The sequence below is a fragment of the Leptosomus discolor genome, chromosome 6, assembly GCF_034619465.1.
Source record: "Leptosomus discolor isolate bLepDis1 chromosome 6, bLepDis1.hap2, whole genome shotgun sequence".
Classification (NCBI taxonomy): domain Eukaryota; kingdom Metazoa; phylum Chordata; class Aves; order Leptosomiformes; family Leptosomidae; genus Leptosomus; species Leptosomus discolor.
In genome coordinates, this window is record NC_141396.1 from 38018397 (window position 1) to 38035419 (window position 17023).

The 17023-nt window shown below is 59.3% G+C and overlaps 3 protein-coding genes across 7 annotated transcripts in view; 1 reads left to right on the forward strand and 2 right to left on the reverse strand.

The window, feature by feature from the left end:
• The first annotated feature begins 357 nt into the window (after positions 1 to 357).
• TYSND1 (trypsin like peroxisomal matrix peptidase 1) lies at positions 358 to 2216 on the forward strand. The gene is made up of 4 exons (XM_086467130.1): positions 358 to 1400; positions 1483 to 1616; positions 1717 to 1902; positions 2005 to 2216. The coding sequence occupies exons 1-4, from the start codon at positions 358 to 360 to the stop codon at positions 2214 to 2216; spliced, it is 1575 nt and encodes a 524-aa protein (XP_086323256.1).
• Positions 2217 to 3405: 1189 nt separating this feature from the next.
• On the reverse strand, positions 3406 to 8648 carry SPOCK2 (SPARC (osteonectin), cwcv and kazal like domains proteoglycan 2). Of its 2 annotated transcripts, XM_086467147.1 has the most exons (11): positions 8430 to 8645; positions 6232 to 6240; positions 5925 to 5970; positions 5535 to 5649; positions 5327 to 5429; positions 5129 to 5237; positions 4931 to 5050; positions 4624 to 4842; positions 3916 to 3978; positions 3640 to 3777; positions 3406 to 3551 (listed from the first exon to the last, which is right to left on the reverse strand). In XM_086467147.1, the coding sequence occupies exons 1-11, from the start codon at positions 8643 to 8645 to the stop codon at positions 3406 to 3408; spliced, it is 1284 nt and encodes a 427-aa protein (XP_086323273.1). The 2 variants fall into 2 exon arrangements, with proteins under 2 accessions (XP_086323273.1, XP_086323274.1); XM_086467148.1 differs by lacking the exon at positions 6232 to 6240 and having other exon boundaries at positions 8430 to 8648.
• A 3020-nt stretch (positions 8649 to 11668) lies between these two features.
• The window catches only part of ASCC1 (activating signal cointegrator 1 complex subunit 1), a 39058-nt gene continuing 33703 nt past the window's right edge, over positions 11669 to 17023 (reverse strand). For 3 of the 4 annotated variants that reach the window (XM_086467153.1, XM_086467152.1, XM_086467150.1), the window contains exon 10: positions 12096 to 12258. In XM_086467153.1, coding sequence (XP_086323279.1) covers positions 12142 to 12258 — 117 coding nt within the window. In that variant the 3' untranslated portion in view covers positions 12096 to 12141. Of the gene's footprint in view, positions 12259 to 17023 lie in introns of all 4 variants that reach the window. The other variant, XM_086467151.1, reaches the window with a different exon arrangement.

The window sequence follows — 17023 nt, forward strand, 5'->3', positions numbered from 1 at the left end:
AGGGAGGGGAGGGCGGTCGGGGGCGGGGGGGGACCGGAGCCGGGGGGGGGGGGGCCCGGGGGCCGGGGCGGGCCGCGGCTCCCTGAAGGGCTGGGAGTGGCGGCAGCGCCACGTCGTGCGCCCGCCCCACCGCCGCCGTCGCCAATGGGGAAGGGCGCAAGGCCCCGCCGCAGCCAATGGGTGAGGGGGGCGGGGGGAGAGGCGGGGCCGGCGGCAGGCCTGCCGGGGGGCGCGGTGCAGAGGAGCGCGGTGCAGAGCGCGTTATTATCCTGCACCGCGCTGCATTGCACCGCCCCGCACCGCCCCCGGCGCTGCCCGCCGGCTGTCCCGCATGCAGCCCGCCCCGCGGCCGCCGCCATGGCGGAGGAGCAGGCCTGCTGCGTGGTTAGCGTCTCCGGCCCTCCCGATGCCCCGCAACCTGCCGCCGACCCTGGGAGCTGCAGCGGGGTGATCCTGAGTCGCCGCCCCGGGCTGGTGCTCTGCCAAGGTGCCGTCTTCGCCCCCTTCCTGCGGGACGGCTCCGCCGCCTGGGCGCAGCCCCGCGCCCTCCCACCCGACGCCCTCCGGCCCTGCCTGCGGCTCCTCGTCCTGCAGCCGCCAGCAGGCACCTGCGCCCCGGCCCTCGCCCTCGATGCCCCGGCGGCGCCGCGGGGCCCGGGCGGCAGCTTGCGGCAGCATGAGGCCCGGCTCGTGGCCCTGGTGCCCTGCGGCACCTTCCAGAAGGCGCTGGCACAGGCCTTCGGCCAAGCAGAGCAATGGCGCTTCGGCGAGGAGGCGGCGGGGAACGACCGGCGGGCCCTGCACTGGTTCGCCTGGCTGCGAGTGCCCGGCCTCGACTGCCCTGCGGGCGGCTGGACAGCCCAGGCGAGCGCCAGCTGCCTGCGCAAGGGCGAGGGGCTGCTGGCCTGCGGCTCCCCCTTCGGCGCCCTCTGCCCCGACCTCTTCCTCAACACCCTGAGCAGAGGGGTGGTGAGCAACCTGGCTGGAGAGGAGAACACCCTCATCCTGACCGATGCACGCTGCCTGCCCGGCACTGAGGGCGGCGGTGCCTTCCTGCCCTCGCCCACTGGGCCCCGCTTGGTGGCCATCATCACCGCCTCCTTCTGCTGGAAGGGCGCTGAGTGGGTCGGGCTCACCCTGCTCTGTTCCCTTGCTGCCATCCTGCGCAGCAGTGCCTGTGTCCTGGATGAAGCCGGAGTCGTGGTGCCGCTGGTGCCGGGGCGGGTGGCTGTGGTGCAGGCAGGAGGTGGGCAGGACCCCCTGGGTTGGGCAGCCCTGGTGGAGTGCGGGGCAGCGTGGGGCTCGGGGGTGCTGCTGGGCCCACGGCTGCTCCTCACCTGCCGGCACGTGGTGGAGGCGAGGTCCCCACTCAGTGTGACACTGGGACCCAGCCCCAGCAAGTGAGTGTTGCTGCTGCGTGTCCCCCAACCTGTGTGTTTTTTCCCCCCTGCCGCTGTGACATTTTGTGTGCTGTGTCCTTAGGGCTGGCCCCAGCCTCAGGGGGCACGTGGTGTTTGCCACCAAGGAGTCGTCACCCTTTGACGTGGCAGTGGTGGAGCTGGAGGAGAGCGTGTCGGGCTTCATCCCCCTGCACCTGGCCGACACCTTCCTCCCAGGTAAGCAGTGGAGGGGGGGGACACACACATGGGGTGCTGGGGTGGTGGTGGTAGTGGGGTGTCATCCCCTTGCACCCACCTCCCATACCCCCCACCCCAGGAGAAGAGGTGAGCGTGGTGAGCTTCGGGGCGCTGGGGCGGACGTGTGGCCCCTCGGTGACAGCAGGCGTCCTCTCAGCCGTGGTGATGGTGGCCAGGTGCCCCATAATGCTGCAGACCACCTGCGCTGTCCACGGGGGCTCCAGCGGCGGCCCCCTCATCTCCTCTTGCAGCAGACGCCTCCTGGGTAAGCCAAAGGGTCCCCCATGGGGGGGGTGGTGGTAGGGTAGTCCTGTGGGTGTCCCCCAGCCAGCCCTGGTGATGTGGGTGATGCTTCTCTCCCTGCCAGGGATCGTGGCCAGCAACACCAGAGACACCGGTGCAGGGGCCACCTACCCCCATCTCAACTTCTGCATCCCCATCACCGTCCTGCAGGCCCCCATCACATGCTACCGCCGCACGGGTGACCCCGCAGCCTTTGCTGTGCTCAACCGGGCAGGTGAGGGAGTGCAGGCAGCCTGGCGGCTCCAGCAGCAGCCGGGACCCCTCAGCAAGCTCTGACCCTCGCCTCTTGGGGCGGGGGGCTTGTGCCTGGGACGGAGCTGCCACATCCCCTCTTTGGCCCTGGTGGTGTTGGGGCCAAGCACCTGCACCCCATCGGGCCGGTGGAGGGTGGGGGAACACATCACAGTGCCTTTGCCAGCCTGCTGGCAACCCCAAATTGGGGGGGTTGTTTTATTTTGTTTTCTCCCGGAAGCCATAAACACTGTGAGTTGAGGCTATGGTGTCCTGTGGTGCCGTGTCTGGGGTGGTGGAGGTCCTGGCTGGGGTGGGGGATGGATTGGGAGGATCCTGTAAGGGATGTTCTGGGTCAGGGGTAGGGTTGGGTCTTGGGGGGGGGGGGTGGGGGGGGGGGGTTATAGGTTGGGGTCCGGGATGAGGAGGGATGGCAGTTCAGGGTCATGCTATGGCTCAGGGCCCAGGGGCAGTGGAGGAGCGGGTGTTAGTTTGGGGCTGGGGTACTGGAGAGGGTCAGGGGCTCGGTGGGGGGGGACATATTTGGGGCTGGGACCCTGCAGGGGAGGTGTCAGTTCCAGCCCCATGTCAGCTGAGGGTGGGGACCAAACCCAGGGGCACTGGCAGGAGGCCAACCTCCCCCCCGCCCAGCCCCCCCTACCTGAGGGGTAGCAGCAGGGCCCCATCAGCAGCTCTGGCCACCCCCCACGGGGGGGAACAGCCCCCCCAGCACCCTGCACAGGGCTGGCGGGTGCAGGTAGGACAAGGGAGGGGTGTCGGGGGAGGAATGGATGGGCGAGCATTTGACACAGCACGGGGTATTTATTTCACAGCCGCTACACAACGCCAGGGGCCAGGGCGGCCACGGAAGCACAGCACAGGGGTCGGGATGCAGGGTGGGTGGGGGGCAGCTTATCTATGGGGGTTTTTTGGTGTGTTTTTGTTTTTTTTTTTCCTTTTTTCCCACTTTTATTAGCGCCATTTGCCCAGTTGAAGACCACGCAGCAGTACACTAGGCCTACAAGGCTCTACCCAAAAAAAAAAAGCTCAAATTCGCACAAGCGTGGCCCCCACCCCCCTCCCTGGGCAAGAACCCCGACACCCCATCCCACATGGGGCTGGGGAGGGGGATGCACCCACCCCATGCCACACCAGCAGCAGGGGACGGGTCATGGGCACCCCCGGCTGGGGGGATGCTGTCCGGCCGTGCCGCCCACCGGGCTCTCCTGCTCGTCTACCAGATGTAGCCACCATCATCGCCTTCGCCTGTTTCACCCTCCTCTTCCTCGCCTTCCTCGCCTGCCTCCTCCGGCTCCTTCTCCTCCTCGTCCTCCCAGCCCACGCTGCTCCCAAAGTCACCCGAAAACCCCGCCACCTCCTCTGCAGGGACAAGGGGCAGAGGCTCATGTCCTGGTCCTGGGGCTGCAGCCCCCTCCCTGGGGCAGGGGGCTCTCCCCCTGGCACTCACCGCAGTCAGGGCTGCCACGGCCACGGGTGCCCGTCAGCTCAGCGCCATGCTGGTCCACGCACCAGCACTCCCCGCCACCCGGCTCACACTGTGCCCGCCGGTAGTACCCGTCCTCGTCACAGCTGGGGATGAAGGTGCCTGCGGGGAAGCAATGCCCGCCATCCCCCCCAACCACATGCAGTGAGAGAGCTCCTCCTGGAGCTCCCCATCCTCTTTCCCATCCCGGCCATGCAGGGCCCTGCCAGGAGACAGGGGCCCCAGGACTCCCCCACTCACCTGGCTTTTTTTTGGCTGCTTCTTGGATCTGAATCTTCTCCAGCTCCCTGAGACAGGGCGGCTCTGCAGCACCCCCACATGCCACTCTTAGGGTGGGTGGGCAGCCCCCCCCATGGTGGGCATCCCCTGACCCCATGTCATGCACTCCCCTGGTTGCTGCAGCATGCCTTGCCCCATGGTGTTCATCCCCCAGCCCTATGACATGCAGCCCCCTGACCCCACAGAGTGCATCCCCACGGTGTGCATCCCCCAGACCTTGCATCCCCACGGTGTGCATCGACCTCCCACAACCATGTGGCGTGCATCCACCCATGGTGTGCTTCCCCATGACCCTACATTGTGCATCCCCCCCCTGCCCCTCCCAGCATGCATCCTCCCATGGCATGCATCCCCCCTCAACCCCATAGCATGCATTTCCCATGATCCTCCACTGTGCATCCCCCCAGATCCCATGGCATGCATCCCCCTCCTTTGCTTTGCGTGCCCCCACACCCCCCCCCTCCCAGACCCCATTGTGCACATCCTCCCACAGCAAGCAACCCCCCCCCACCCCAACCCCACAGCATGGATTCCCCATGACCCCATGGTGTGCATCCACCTCCCTGCAGCATGCATCCCCCCAAACCATCCTGTGTGCATCCCCCCAACCGCGCAGTGTGCATCCTCCTGACCCCACAGCATCCCCCCCCTGGCCCCAGCACGACGCACTTTCCCTCCAGAAGCAGAAGCACCACTCGGGAGCAGAGACGCGGCCGTCCTTGGAGGTGTCGCAGGAGTTGAAGAAGGCGCGGATGCACACCTCGTACTTGTCCAGGTTGATGGCGGCCAGCTCGGCCGCCTCCAGGAAGAGATCCCCGCTAGTGTCCAGCCGGGTGAACATCCACCCCACCGCCTCCTTGCAGCTGGCCGCCACGCTCCTCTCCAGCCCTGCGGGGCAGGATGCAGCCCATGGCTGCCCGGCCCCCCACGGGGACAGCACTTCACGCCCCCTCCCTGCATGGCAGGGGGCACTTACCGGTGGCAGGGCTGGCGGGGAGGCCACCGGTGCCGTTCTGCTTGGCATTCTCCCGCAAGAGCTGGAACCAGTCACGCAGGCGGTCGCCCAGGTCGGCCAAGTCCTGCCCGGTGCATGGCTCTGGGGGGGTCCGGGGCAGGGGTGTCAGGCCGGGCAGGGCTCGGGGACTGTCCCCCTGTTTCCCCCCATCCTGCTCACCTTGCTTGTTGTCACTGGCGGGGCCATGGGGGGTTGGGCAGGGGCACTGCCCCTCGCACCGCACCGTCAGCTGCTTGCTGGCCAGGCACGCCTGCTGCTCCAGCTTGCACTGTGGGGTGGCAGTGGGACATTGGTGGGAGGGGGGAACACATATGGCACAGTGTCCCCCTCCCCACGGTAAGGTGCCACCATCCTTACCGCTGAGCTGTAGGTGTGGCCATCGGAGCCGCAGACGGCAGCGAGTGGGACGGCGTGGCAGGGCTTGCAGCCCCCATGCCCCTTGGCACCCGGCAGCTTGATCCTGCACAGGGCAAGAGGCGTGGGGGGACGGTGTGGAGGCCCTGGCTCAGCATCCCCCCTCGCTCCAGCCATCGCCGGCTCGGCCCCAGCCCTGTCACCCTCCTACCTGTGCTCCAGCTTCTTGCGGCTGATGCACATGGCGCGCTGGTAGCCCTGCGCCACGCACACCTTGTGCCGGCTGCACTTCACCTTCTGGCAGGGGTCCTTGGTGGTGTCCAGGGCTGGGGGGGCAGAGAGGGGCCAGGGCAGGCGGTGACCCCCCGGGGGACCCACGGCAGCACTGGCCACCAGCCGGCATGGCACAAAGCACCATTCAGGCCACAGCTGGGCAGCCTCCTCGGCACCAGCTGCCACTTCCCGGCACGCATCGGCCCCGCCACCGCTCCCAGCCAGAAGAGAAAAGCCCGGGGGGGGGTGCAGGCAGAAAGTGTCCCCGACCTGTGCCGGCTGGCACCAAGACCCCCTGAGCCTCATCCCAAACCCATCCCAGCAGTACCTTCATCCCCGGGCTGGTTGTCCTCCCAGCTCTTGATGTAGTCGTCCTGCAAAGAAGGGGAGAGCCTGGATGCGCGCAGGTGGAGGGAGAGGTGACACCGGGCCAGGCGTGCCACCACCCTGCTCGGGGCCACCAGCCCAGCGAGGCTCCCCCTGTGCGCACACACACACGTGCATCGCACACATAACCGCCCCCTGCAGGCACCCCCAGCACCGGGAGGGGAACAAGCAGGGGTGGGAAGCAGCCTACTGCCCAAAAGCAGGCTGCCACCAGGATGAGACAGCATCGGTAACCCCTCGATGCTCACCTCCACCTCCTGGCAGCGCAGCGGTGAGATGGCCCGGCCGACACCAAAAAAAAGAGAGAGAAAGAGAGAGCGAGAGTGCCTACAATCAGCCCCAGGGCAGCACAAAGCCCCCGCTCCTGGCCCCAACCCATGGTGATGGGCACCCTGTGCCAGTTGGGCACCCCAACCTTCCAAGGTTCCCAAAGCTTTTGTCACCAGCCCTAGATGTCACAGGTGACCACCACCAATATGCTCCCACACCTCTGGCTCCAGACCTGTAATCCTGGAGAGCCTTCATACAGGCTAAAACCATCCCCCATTGTCCCTTGGGCAGCTGGGAAAGGCAGGGAACAGGGATGGAAGAGGCATCGGGTAGAGGAAGCCCCTGGGAGCCCAGCGAGGCCCTGCTGAGTCCCGCTTTTTCAATAGCCAGCCCAGAAGGGGCAGGCTAAGATGGATGTCGCCTGGGGAGGCAGAGCTGCTCCCCCGGGGCCCCGAAAGCACCACGGTGGTGGTGGTGAGCAGCAGGGACTCAAACCCTCCTGGCAGGCAGCATTGATTGCCCGGTGGGATGCTCTGGGGTGGGTTTTGCGAGAAGGCAGGAGCATCCCTGCTGCCCTGGGGAGGGTAGGAAGGGCTGGGGATGGCAGCTCGAAGTACAGATGCGGGAGGCAGCTCCGGAGGGGATGTCTCTCACTCCGGTGTGGCGGCGTTTGCACCGCAATCGATAGCCCGCGTTTCCATGTCGTGATTAGTAACACTGCGGCGCCCGGCAGCTCCCTGCAGCGCAGCTTTCGGCACGGCCTCCTCCCTGCTGCACGGGGGTGGGTCGTGGGCCCCCCCACTGGTGCTGCTTGGCTGAAAAACTCACAAATCCACGGGATTTGCTTATTAATCCTCACTAACCACCAGCGGGGCCGCAGCACCCCTCCCTGGCCTGGCAGCGCTGGCACAGCTGGGTGGGCCCCACGCATGCTGCTAGCAGGGTGCTTCTAGTGCCCGAGGATGGGGGTTCTCGCCCCCCCCCCCCCCCCCCCCAGGGATGCTCAGTGTGCCTAAGGCACATCTGCACGTGCTCCCACTGGAGTATCCGCAGCCGGCTGAGGTCCCAGGTGCCCAGTCCTGGCACTGGCCAGCCAGGTATATTGCTGGCAGGGGTCTCTGGGGAGGTGTTCACTGTGTTGCTTGCACCCTTGCTCGTGCTCTGTCCCCTACTGTTTATTTGTGGGGGTGGGTGCCCCCTGCCCTGCCCCACGGTGGGGTACATCTCCCGGTGGCACATCCTTGCTGCCAATGAAAACCTGAGCGTGCACTGGAACAAAGACCAGAGGGGCCAGCTGGGAGAGGGGGTGGCTTGGGGTGTGCCCCTTCCCTGCTTAGGTCCCCTGGACCCCCCCCTTGGATCGGGCTGCAGCACCGTGTCCCCACCCTTGGAGGACACGATCTAGGGGTAACCTGGGGGCAGGGGTGTAAAATGAACCCAGGAAAAAATCCCTGACTGCCCCATAAAATTAAAGAATGGAATTAAATGCCATTGAGGCTGCGTAAAAGCAAGGGGTTACAGGAGCCTGAGCTGAATGTGCCAGGTCACCTGCCATGGCTCCGGCAGCATCTGCATCCTCATCCTCCCTGCCTCTGTGTCCCTGACGTCCCCAGGGACCACCAACCACCCCGCCGAGCCAGGGCCAGCCCCGGCTGCAGCACCCCGTGGGGCTCGGGGGAGCAAGAGCCCGGGCAGACAGACCCCTGCGCCCCGACCTGGGCTGAGCTGTCACCGAGGGGCTGAGGCCACGGGGCAGCCCTCCCCGCTGCCCGCAAAGGGCAGGCAGGGCCTGCCCGTGCCTCTGTCTGGGCCCCGGTTGCGGTGCAGGGCAAGAGGGTGCAGCTGACAGCACCCCATGCTCCCCGGCGAGGTTGGCTTTGGCGTCAAGACCCGGCCGCAGCGGCTGGCCTTGGCCATGGTCGCGTCGGCACGGTGGCGCCGGCGCCGCCGAAACCGGGGAGCATCCCCCGGGTACCGGGACCGACAGCCGCCCACGGCCGCGGCGGAATGCGGGCGGCGACGAGCATCCCCGGCCGCCTGCGACGGGGCCGGGGGAGTGTCGTGCTGCGGCAGTCGCAGCGGTGGGGCGGGGAGGGTGGGGAGGGGACTCCCGGTACCCGGCGGCGCGTCCCGTGTCCCCCTGTCGCCCCCCGCCCCGCTGCCGGCGCGGACTCACGTCTCGGAAGCGGTTCCAGTGCTTGATCCTGCCGCCGTACTGGGAGACAGAGGAGAGCCATTGCTCGTCCTCCATGAAATTGCCGGGGCTCTCCCCCGCCTCGGCGGGCCCGGGGCCGGTGGCGGGGCCGGCGGCGGGCCCGGGGCCGGCGGCGGCGGCGGGCAGGAGCAGGGTCAGCAGGGCCAGGAGGGCGCGGCGCCCGCCGCAGCCCCGCATGCTGCCGCAGCGCCGGGGGGAGCGGAGCGGCGCGGTGCGGAGCGGTGCTGTGCGGAGCGGCGCGGTGCGGTGCGCTGCGCACGGGGAGGCGCCGGCGGCGAGTGCGGCCGCGGGGCGGCACCGGGCGACACCGGCGGGAGGGCCGGGGCGGGGCCTGCGCCGCGCCCGCCGCACCTGCGCGCCGGCACCGGGGCGGGGGAGCCGCCGGCACGGCACGGCTGCATTCCCCGTCCCTGCCCTGTCCCCATCCCGCACCCCACATCCCCGGTCCCTGCCATGTCCCCAGCCCGCATCCCTGGTTCCTGCCACGTCCCCATCCCCCATCCTTCATCCTCTGCCCCTGACACACCCCCATCGCCCATCCTGCATCCCGGGTCCCTATCACGTCCCCATGCCGCATCCCCCATCCTGCATCCCTGATCTCTACGCAGTGCTCATCCCGTATTGCAGCCTCTGCCCCTGCAACACCTCCATCCCGCATCCCTCATCCCTATCACATTGCCATCCCACATCCCCCACCCCACATCTCCCATTCCCAGTCCCTACGATGTCCCCATCCCACACCCCCTTGTGCCCCAGCCCTGCAGCCCTCACCCTCCATCCCCACCAAATCCCTATCCTATATTCCTATCTCCCATCTTCCAACCCATCATCTCCATCCGCCTTAGGCTTGGCAAGGAAAGACGGTAACAACTCACCCCAGCTACAGCTGGGGAGCTCCCAGCACACGGCTTTTCTTCTCCCTGCAAGGATGCTCGGGATGAAGACAAGACACAGCACCCAGGGCAGGTCCATGCACTGGCTCTGAAGCAGCGATGCTGACCCTAAGCCAGGCTGCTGCAGCTGGAAATCACAACTTCCAGGCACTAAGTTTAAGAAAACGGTGTTGTTTTCAACTTCACGGTTAACGATGAGCCGCGCTCCCAACCTGGGCTCCAGCGAGGCTCACTGCTGAGCGAAACGACGGCACAGAGCAACTTTCTTCTTCCTCTGCGCAATAAGGATGCAGGGTTCTGCAAGTGAGGCAGCCAGCCTCCAATGCAGCCTTGATGGGGGAAGGAAGCAGAGCTGCAGATTTCAGTTTTAACAATTTTTAGGCAAGTTCTGAAGTATTAGGTTGTATCTGGCAAACCCGTAACACTGCCTGGTTTAACAGGATTTCAATTCATTGGTGCAGGACCATGCATAATAAACAGTTTTATCATGTTCAATATGAAACTGTTCTCATTATGGACAATGATAGAAAAGGGAAAACCCTTGGTAAATCCATCACAGTCCATTTTCTTCTGGCCCCCAACCCCTGAAAAGCAGTAGGTGTGTTTCATTTATGGGAGTAGCTGCCTTGTGTAAGGGTAAGGGGATACAACACCCAACTCTGCCCCTCTCATTCGTGTAATAAGCACTTTCATTTCCAAAAGCACTACTGGGAAAGCAGAGCTGCCACTCGACCAGACTCACACGCGTGCTTAACGTTATACAAAGGGATCAAGTGAGGCGTAAATTTAAGTACACGACAACGGTTTGCTGGATCACAGCCTAACCTATGACTCCGCAGATGAGAGGAACAGACCAGAACCCTTAATTCTGCCCAGGGACGGAGGTGTGAAACAAATTTAGCCATGTTAGGCTACAGCAGTGGGATAAGCCGCTTACCACTGAAATTCAACCAGCCTCCAAATGGTCACAGAAATAATTGTCATTAAAACATGCCTACTCTAGTGGGAAGTGGTGGAGTATCCTCAGATTGGCCCTTCTTTGCAGAAAAGCTGTGTTTGCCTCTGTGCCAAGACGCTGTTTCAAACGTCAAAGCGAGTCCCGTGTTAGGGAAGGCTTAGTCCCACAGCCAGCTGCGCTACGAGCCCACCTCAGTGAAGAAGAACTCAGAATTGCTGGTGTTAGATGACAACGGAGGAAAGCAGCTGTGACAGAAATGCCACCAATACCTTGTTAAGGAAAACTCGGAGTGCAAACAGCACCCCGTGTCCTGTAGCACTCAGCTTCTTGGTAAGAGTTGTTAATAACCCAGCAGGTAGAAGCTTTCCAAAGCACATCCCTGCTTCCTGCAGCAGGCAGCGCGGCTGGCAGCCGTGCAAGCAGCTCCTAGGTCTGTTCTTTGGGTGGCTGGTGAGATTTGCCAAGTACCTCTTCAGGCTGGCGGAAAGATGACAGCAACCGGTGTTAAGTGCTCTCAGTACCTCCCTGCATCGGGCTGCGAGCAAGCATGCTGGTGCTCTGCTCACTGAAGGAATGGTTTCGAAGGCAGCCCTTCCTCCTCTGCTTGGAGAGCACAAAGGCATTTGGCTGTGAGGAACAGCAGAGACAAAAAGCCCAACAGTTGTAACTGGGTACAAGTGTGGACTCCAGGGTAAAGAGCAACCACCAAAACCACGGATGGTTTGATTTCCTGGCAGGCAGGCTTGAAAGTAGAGATGGGCAATTTAGCCTTGGAAATGCAACTGACAACGCATTGGGGGGAAAAAGTAAAGCCACCCTGGATCCTGCCCGCCTCCCACTGCTGTTTGTGCATGCAGTCAGGGCACAGCCACACAGCCAGCTCCACACGGGAGAGAGGAAACAGGATGAAAACCTCCTAAAAACAATCACTAGTACAAGCAGGTGCTGCTGGCACAACTCCGGCCCTAGCTAACACTGCCTCAACGACAGCACGATTCCTAGACAGCGTCTAGGAACAGGCAGCAGCAGCTGCTGCCACCACCAGGTTGTGGCAAAACAACTAAACAGCAGCATTTTCCATTTTTCAAAGTGTTCATCCTTGGGCGAGTTGAAAGCCTGCGTCGCTGTCTTGCCAAACGTGAAGATTTACAAGAAAACCCAGTCATCTTCAGATCTCTGAAGGATTCACAATGGTATCAAAGAGTTTTGCACTTCTTTTAATGGTGAAACCACCTACAAGGTATATGTTTTTTTGACACGCTCCAAACCAGTCAGTGGAAAGAGTGTAAATGCTTTCTTATTAACATAGTTTAATTACAGAAACTATCAACGCAACAGGAGATAAACACTTTGCTTTTGAAGGGAATTACTTTATTTGGAGATCAACATCACACAGGCACGCTGCCTGACCTCAATATTGTTAAATCATGCTCCAAGGAGCTCTCTTGGATTTTAAATACTTATTTTAAGAACAAACTTCCTTCTTCTAAAATAAAGCCATGCTTAAACATCAGCACTGTCCCAAGAGCCACCTGTAGCAGTTTTTCTAGTTGTTTTCTTGGAAAACAAACAGGCAACTTGGGCAAAGGAGGCAGAAGGACCTCAGTTCCCCCTCAAAGGGAGGGTAGGCAATACGTGTAGGAAAAGCTGCAAGGAAATGCCATGGTTCCTGGCTGCGAATGTGCTGGCGAGGAGTCAGGAGGCATCCCTGCTAGGAGTTCCCAGGTTCCCATCCAAAATCCGTGTCCTATAAAAACATTTCACCAACGGATCGTGTGCCTCTGTGCAGGGAGTGAACCCGCTGCCGCACTGCCCTGCCACTTCAGGAGAGGGTCAGCTGCCCAGATGTCGCGTAGTAGCCAGAGGCATCCGAGGAGAACCTCTGGGAAAGCCGCACTGAGTCCAGCTGCACCTCTCCGAAGTAGAAATTCTCGAAGAGCTGAAAGAGAGGAGAAAAACCATTTGAGGGGCACCTAGAGATGTGCTGCCTGCAGCTGGTCCATGGATCTCTTGCAAGAGACAGCCCTGCAAAAAGCCTCTACTCACGGCCTTGTTTTGCCTTTAATGAAACTATTCTTTAAATTATTTTTCCCCCTAGAGACCCCACTTAGCCTTTAAAGCAAACAGGGTATGAACTGAACTCCTCTTTATCTACAGCACCAGTTGCTCAAACCTTCTCTACCTTGCTTTCTGACTGTGCCTCATTTAGGGAGCTCGGGAAGGCTATTCACCTCCCCGAAGGCCACCATCTCAGGGCAGCTCTCGAGGTCGCAGGCTCTGCAGGAGCAAGGATTGAGGCCAGGATGTTTTTTACCAGGCCACAGGACGTATGACTTAACAGTTACAGCTCAGTCCTAATTCAAACTAGCAGGCTGGAGGCGCAAGGCTCTTCATCCCAGCACTGACCCTGCTTTGTTCAACAAATCCTTCTTTGTTCAGCAAAGACTTGAGTGCAAATTAATGAAAGCAAGCCAACTCTGGGACCCAGAGGGCGTGTCTCTGCTGATTAATCCAATCTATGAAGCAGACCAAAAAAATGACATCAGAATTCCTTACAGGCCAGTTCAGCAATATTGCTGGAAAAGCATCATGTCCAAGCACAAAGTGCTTCTCCCATTGCATTAAGATGCAGGAAATTGCTCTACCTGGAAACATCATCTGTGCCTTAGGAAAAGCTTTTCAGTGGAGATGCTGATTTCAAAACTCTGCTTAATGGGAGCACTGTGAGTCACCGAGGGCCTGAGCACTGACATCTCCCCACCACGGAGATCTCCAAAATATCCATTCCATCTGTCTCCTATTGAATTTTCTATCTGTCCCTGCAGGTGTCGGCTTAAGACAGACGCACAGCTCTTCCTGCCATTACAGAAGGCACCAACGCTAACGGCCAGCAAAAGCCGATGCATTAATTACAACACGTCCTCCTAGAGCCAATGGTGCATCAATTCCTCCACACAGCAAATGATTGAAACCCCAAATACCTCGTTAGCATCTGAAAGGCTGCACTTCACCTCTTCCAAAAAGGCATTTGGCTCTGCCTGGCACTGATTTGGGCACGGCTGCTCTTTTGTTGGTTCTCCCAGGGGTATTCTACTTTGCAAATACCCCTTTTTTTCAAGAGGATCAGCAATGTTTCTTTCAGGACAATTCCTGGTTTCACTGTCACTCCTCCACAAAGGAAAAGTGCCTTAGGGAAAGCGATTCCTCACCCATCTTCGGGGCAGGGCAAGCAGGGCTTCAGCCAGGGAGCACCACCGAGGTAGGAGGTATGTGCTCCACACACCAGATGCCAGTCCCTGCTCCAGACTGCCAGCTCATCCGGACAACTCTCCACTCAGGATTTGGCTGAGGCTAGCAATTCCTCATCAATGCACGGCAGTCAGAATGGCATCTCCGAAGAGAAGGGGTATTTATGTGTGCCGAGCCAGCTCTCAGTGATTGCTAAGCCCCTGCTTGGGTTTCAAACGGACGCAGCTGCAGTCAGACGTGCTGCAGAGCGCTTCCTGCCAGCAGGCCACCTGCCAGGGGTCACCTCCTCCTTCTCCGACCTGCCTGGTGGCACCATGGGCAGTCGATCCCCAAAGTTGCTTTTGCAAAAAGCATCTGGGTTAGCACAAACGCCACAAAGAACTGGGTTTCTTTGCATCGGACCATTTAGTCACAGCATGCCCAGCCTAGGAGAGGCAGTGGGCAGCCTCCAGCTCACTTGCATCTTCCTGCAGCTCAACCTGCCTTTGTCCCTCAACACCCTGGCACAAGGACTTACTTTGCACAAGGCCTGAAGAAATTCACCGCTAATCACTCAGACTCATATTAAGCTGCAACTTGCTGCCAGTTCTTCCAAGTGCGTACTCGGTAGGAGCCAGGCGCCCCACCATGGGGGTCACGTAGGGCCCCGTCCCAGCAAAAGGCCCCACCGCAGCAGCCTGGCTTCAACGGACACCGTGGGTGCGGCTCCATGCAGCCACTGCCCTAAAGCGGGGCACCCTGTTAAAAAGAAGTTCTGCTAAGGGAGCATTTCAAACAGGGAGAGGAGGAAAAGAAAGAAGAGAAATTACTACAGCCATGCAAACTCCATTTTATACAATTAAAGATTTATACAATTAAAGATTAATTAAGTTCCCAAAAGCCTGCGTAGCTCATATTAGAGGACTTAGGATAAAATGTCTCATTAATAAGAGATGGTGGTAAAAAGGGGTTGGTCTCCTTTCTCTTTTTGTTTGGGCTGATCTGAGAAGGAAAGATGATTTCCAGCTCTCCAGGGCTTGCTGCAGCGCCTGCCACCAGCGTGCCCACTCACCCCAAACCTTAACACCTGTCTGTCAAAACGGTCATTCATATTGACACTCCTTTCCTTCACAGAGCACTCTCCACCCAGGACAAATGGAAATAATTTCTCTCCATTCCTAGTGAGAATGGTAGTGCAGCTACCACTCCTATACCTAGGGAGTGGTAGTTGCACTGGTAAGCAAGGAGATATCAGGATGTGAAAAGGATTTTTTTAAAAAAAGAAGGGGGACAAGATGCATATATTTCTGTAGAATGAAGTCTTTGCAAACATGAAGGAAACAAACGAAATGCTGGGATGCACTGGTCCCATCAGCAGCCCTGGAAGTCAAACCTTTACCCAAAACAGCCAAATGAAGAGTCTTTCAAATACTTGTTTATATTACTTCTGCACACCACAACCTGTTTTTCTTACAAAACACATGTACTTCAAAGTAAAAATTAGTTAATGAGACAAACACACACACCTCCCCCTGCCCCAGCCCCTCTTGCCTCTCACAGCCTCAGGCACATCGGACCAGAAAGACAATCAGAAAGTCCCAGAAGACACTGCCCAGGTCAAGGGCCCTCCATTTGTACACTGCTAAAAGCAAAGCAAAACCCTTGTACCAAAGCACTTTGTATTCCCTTGGCTTTTTTAAGACCTACCACCTCTTGCATGTCCAAGTGTGTGTGTGTGTGTGTTTCCCAGGGAGAATGCTGCTAGAACTATTGATTTTTGGTAATGTAGCTGTACTTTCTGAGAGCAAACATGCTACAAGATTTAGAGGACAACCACTGACATTTTTTTCTGCTTTCGTTTCAAGCTGTCTTCTCACCGATGCTTCTTTGCTCCCTGAGGCTTCCCATGACAGAAGGCACTGGACACCAGGCACAGGGATCACAGCCGAGCCACCGTACAGCCGAGATCTGCCTCAGGCAGTGGGGAGGGAGGCCCCTCAAACACCATCTTCCAAGACCCCTGAAACACCAGGAGCTGGCTTCCCGCCATGAAAGCATCCTGCACTCAGGTCCCCAGAGGCTCAGGAAGAGATTTCAGAAAGCCAAGCCTCTCCTTTTGACTTTCACTTCTATTTATCTCAGGGAGAAGCCAAGCAGAGCTGAGAAAGATATTTATATCCCCCCCCCCCCCCCCTCCCCAGCCACCACGGAAACGTTCTGGTTTCGGAGGAGGCCTGTAGCACAGCTGATGAAACGCCTCCTATAAAAGCATTTTAACATTTTTTACTCTGGACCAAGGAAGAAGATACCTGGAGGTTGTTATGCTTCATGCACAAATGCTGATAACCCCAAGACTGGCCTAGTCCCCCTCCTCTTCCTTCCCATGGGTGCCAAGGGCCCACCTTTCCCAAAAAAGGCTGCAGGGAATGTGAGGAGGTGTGGATCAGGAGCAGCTAGGAGGGAGGCAGCAGGAGGAAAAATGCGATCACCCACACGGTTACGGAAAGCCATGTCATTTGATTGGAGTGGGACATGAGGCTCAGCAAAAGCACAGTAATTCTATAAATCCAAACATGCTGAAGGATTTACGTCCTTGCTGCCTAAAGAATAAATAAGAGGCTGGGGGTTGGGACTTTTTTTTTTTTTAAATATTATAAATGAAAATGAACCTGATTGAAGTAAAGGTCAGCTTACGAAGTCAACACCACGCACGCCATGCAAGCTACTAACGCCCATCAAGGGAATAGCACTTACCAGACTAAGTGCTCTCCATCTCCCTGCTGCCTTCCCAAATTAAATTAGAACTGAATAAGGAAAGAACATTGTTAACTTTTAACCCCAGACCCAGCACCTCTAAGCAAACGTGCCAGAGATGTGCCCTGCCATTCAAATCACAGCCAAAGGCTGAAAAACTGCTCAGTGAGGATGCCTAGAAGGACACGGCATCTCCCACAGAGAGGGAAGCGGGTGCCTACAGAGCGGCACAGCATCCTCCCGGGAGCAGCATTCCATGACCTGCAGGGGATGGCAGGGACTGCAGCTGCGCCACCTTCCCCGAAAGCCATGAGCCCCTGAGAGACGGCACATACTGGTTGACGGATAACCCATATTTCACATGTCAGCCTGCAAACTACTGTAGGCCCACGTGTACAAGCACTCCTCCTTCTCCCTCCCCCTTCTGGAGGGCTGGGTCCAAGGACACGACCATGCAGGTAACGATGAAGGGCAGGCAGCTCCGCGGTAGCTCCCAGAAAGCAAGCTTCTCTCCGTTTCTCCCCCAAAGTCATTTATTCTGAGCCAGGAAAAGCCAGCAGCACGCCTTTCATGTCTAACACCCCAATTTCTCTCATTTAAGACAATTCGGTTCAGACATTGGAAACCCTTCTTTCTCCAAGGTCCGTTCCCCTCTATTATCCACAAATCACACAGCAGGATTGTGACAATCATTTTCTGAAGGAAGACAGAGGCTGAAGACT

Coding starts and splice junctions, on each gene's coding strand:
- TYSND1 (XM_086467130.1), top strand. CDS start 358: ATGGCGGAGGAGCAGGCCTGCTGCGTGGTTAGCGTCTCCGGCCCTCCC. Junction 1,617..1,716: donor GGCCGACACCTTCCTCCCAG/GTAAGCAGTGGA, acceptor CCCCCACCCCAG/GAGAAGAGGTGAGCGTGGTG. Junction 1,903..2,004: donor TTGCAGCAGACGCCTCCTGG/GTAAGCCAAAGG, acceptor TCTCCCTGCCAG/GGATCGTGGCCAGCAACACC.
- SPOCK2 (XM_086467147.1), bottom strand. CDS start 8,645: ATGCGGGGCTGCGGCGGGCGCCGCGCCCTCCTGGCCCTGCTGACCCTG. Junction 5,051..5,128: donor CGCCAGTGACAACAAGCAAG/GTGAGCAGGATG, acceptor GGACCCCCCCAG/AGCCATGCACCGGGCAGGAC. Junction 4,843..4,930: donor CCCCGCCAGCCCTGCCACCG/GTAAGTGCCCCC, acceptor CCTGCCCCGCAG/GGCTGGAGAGGAGCGTGGCG.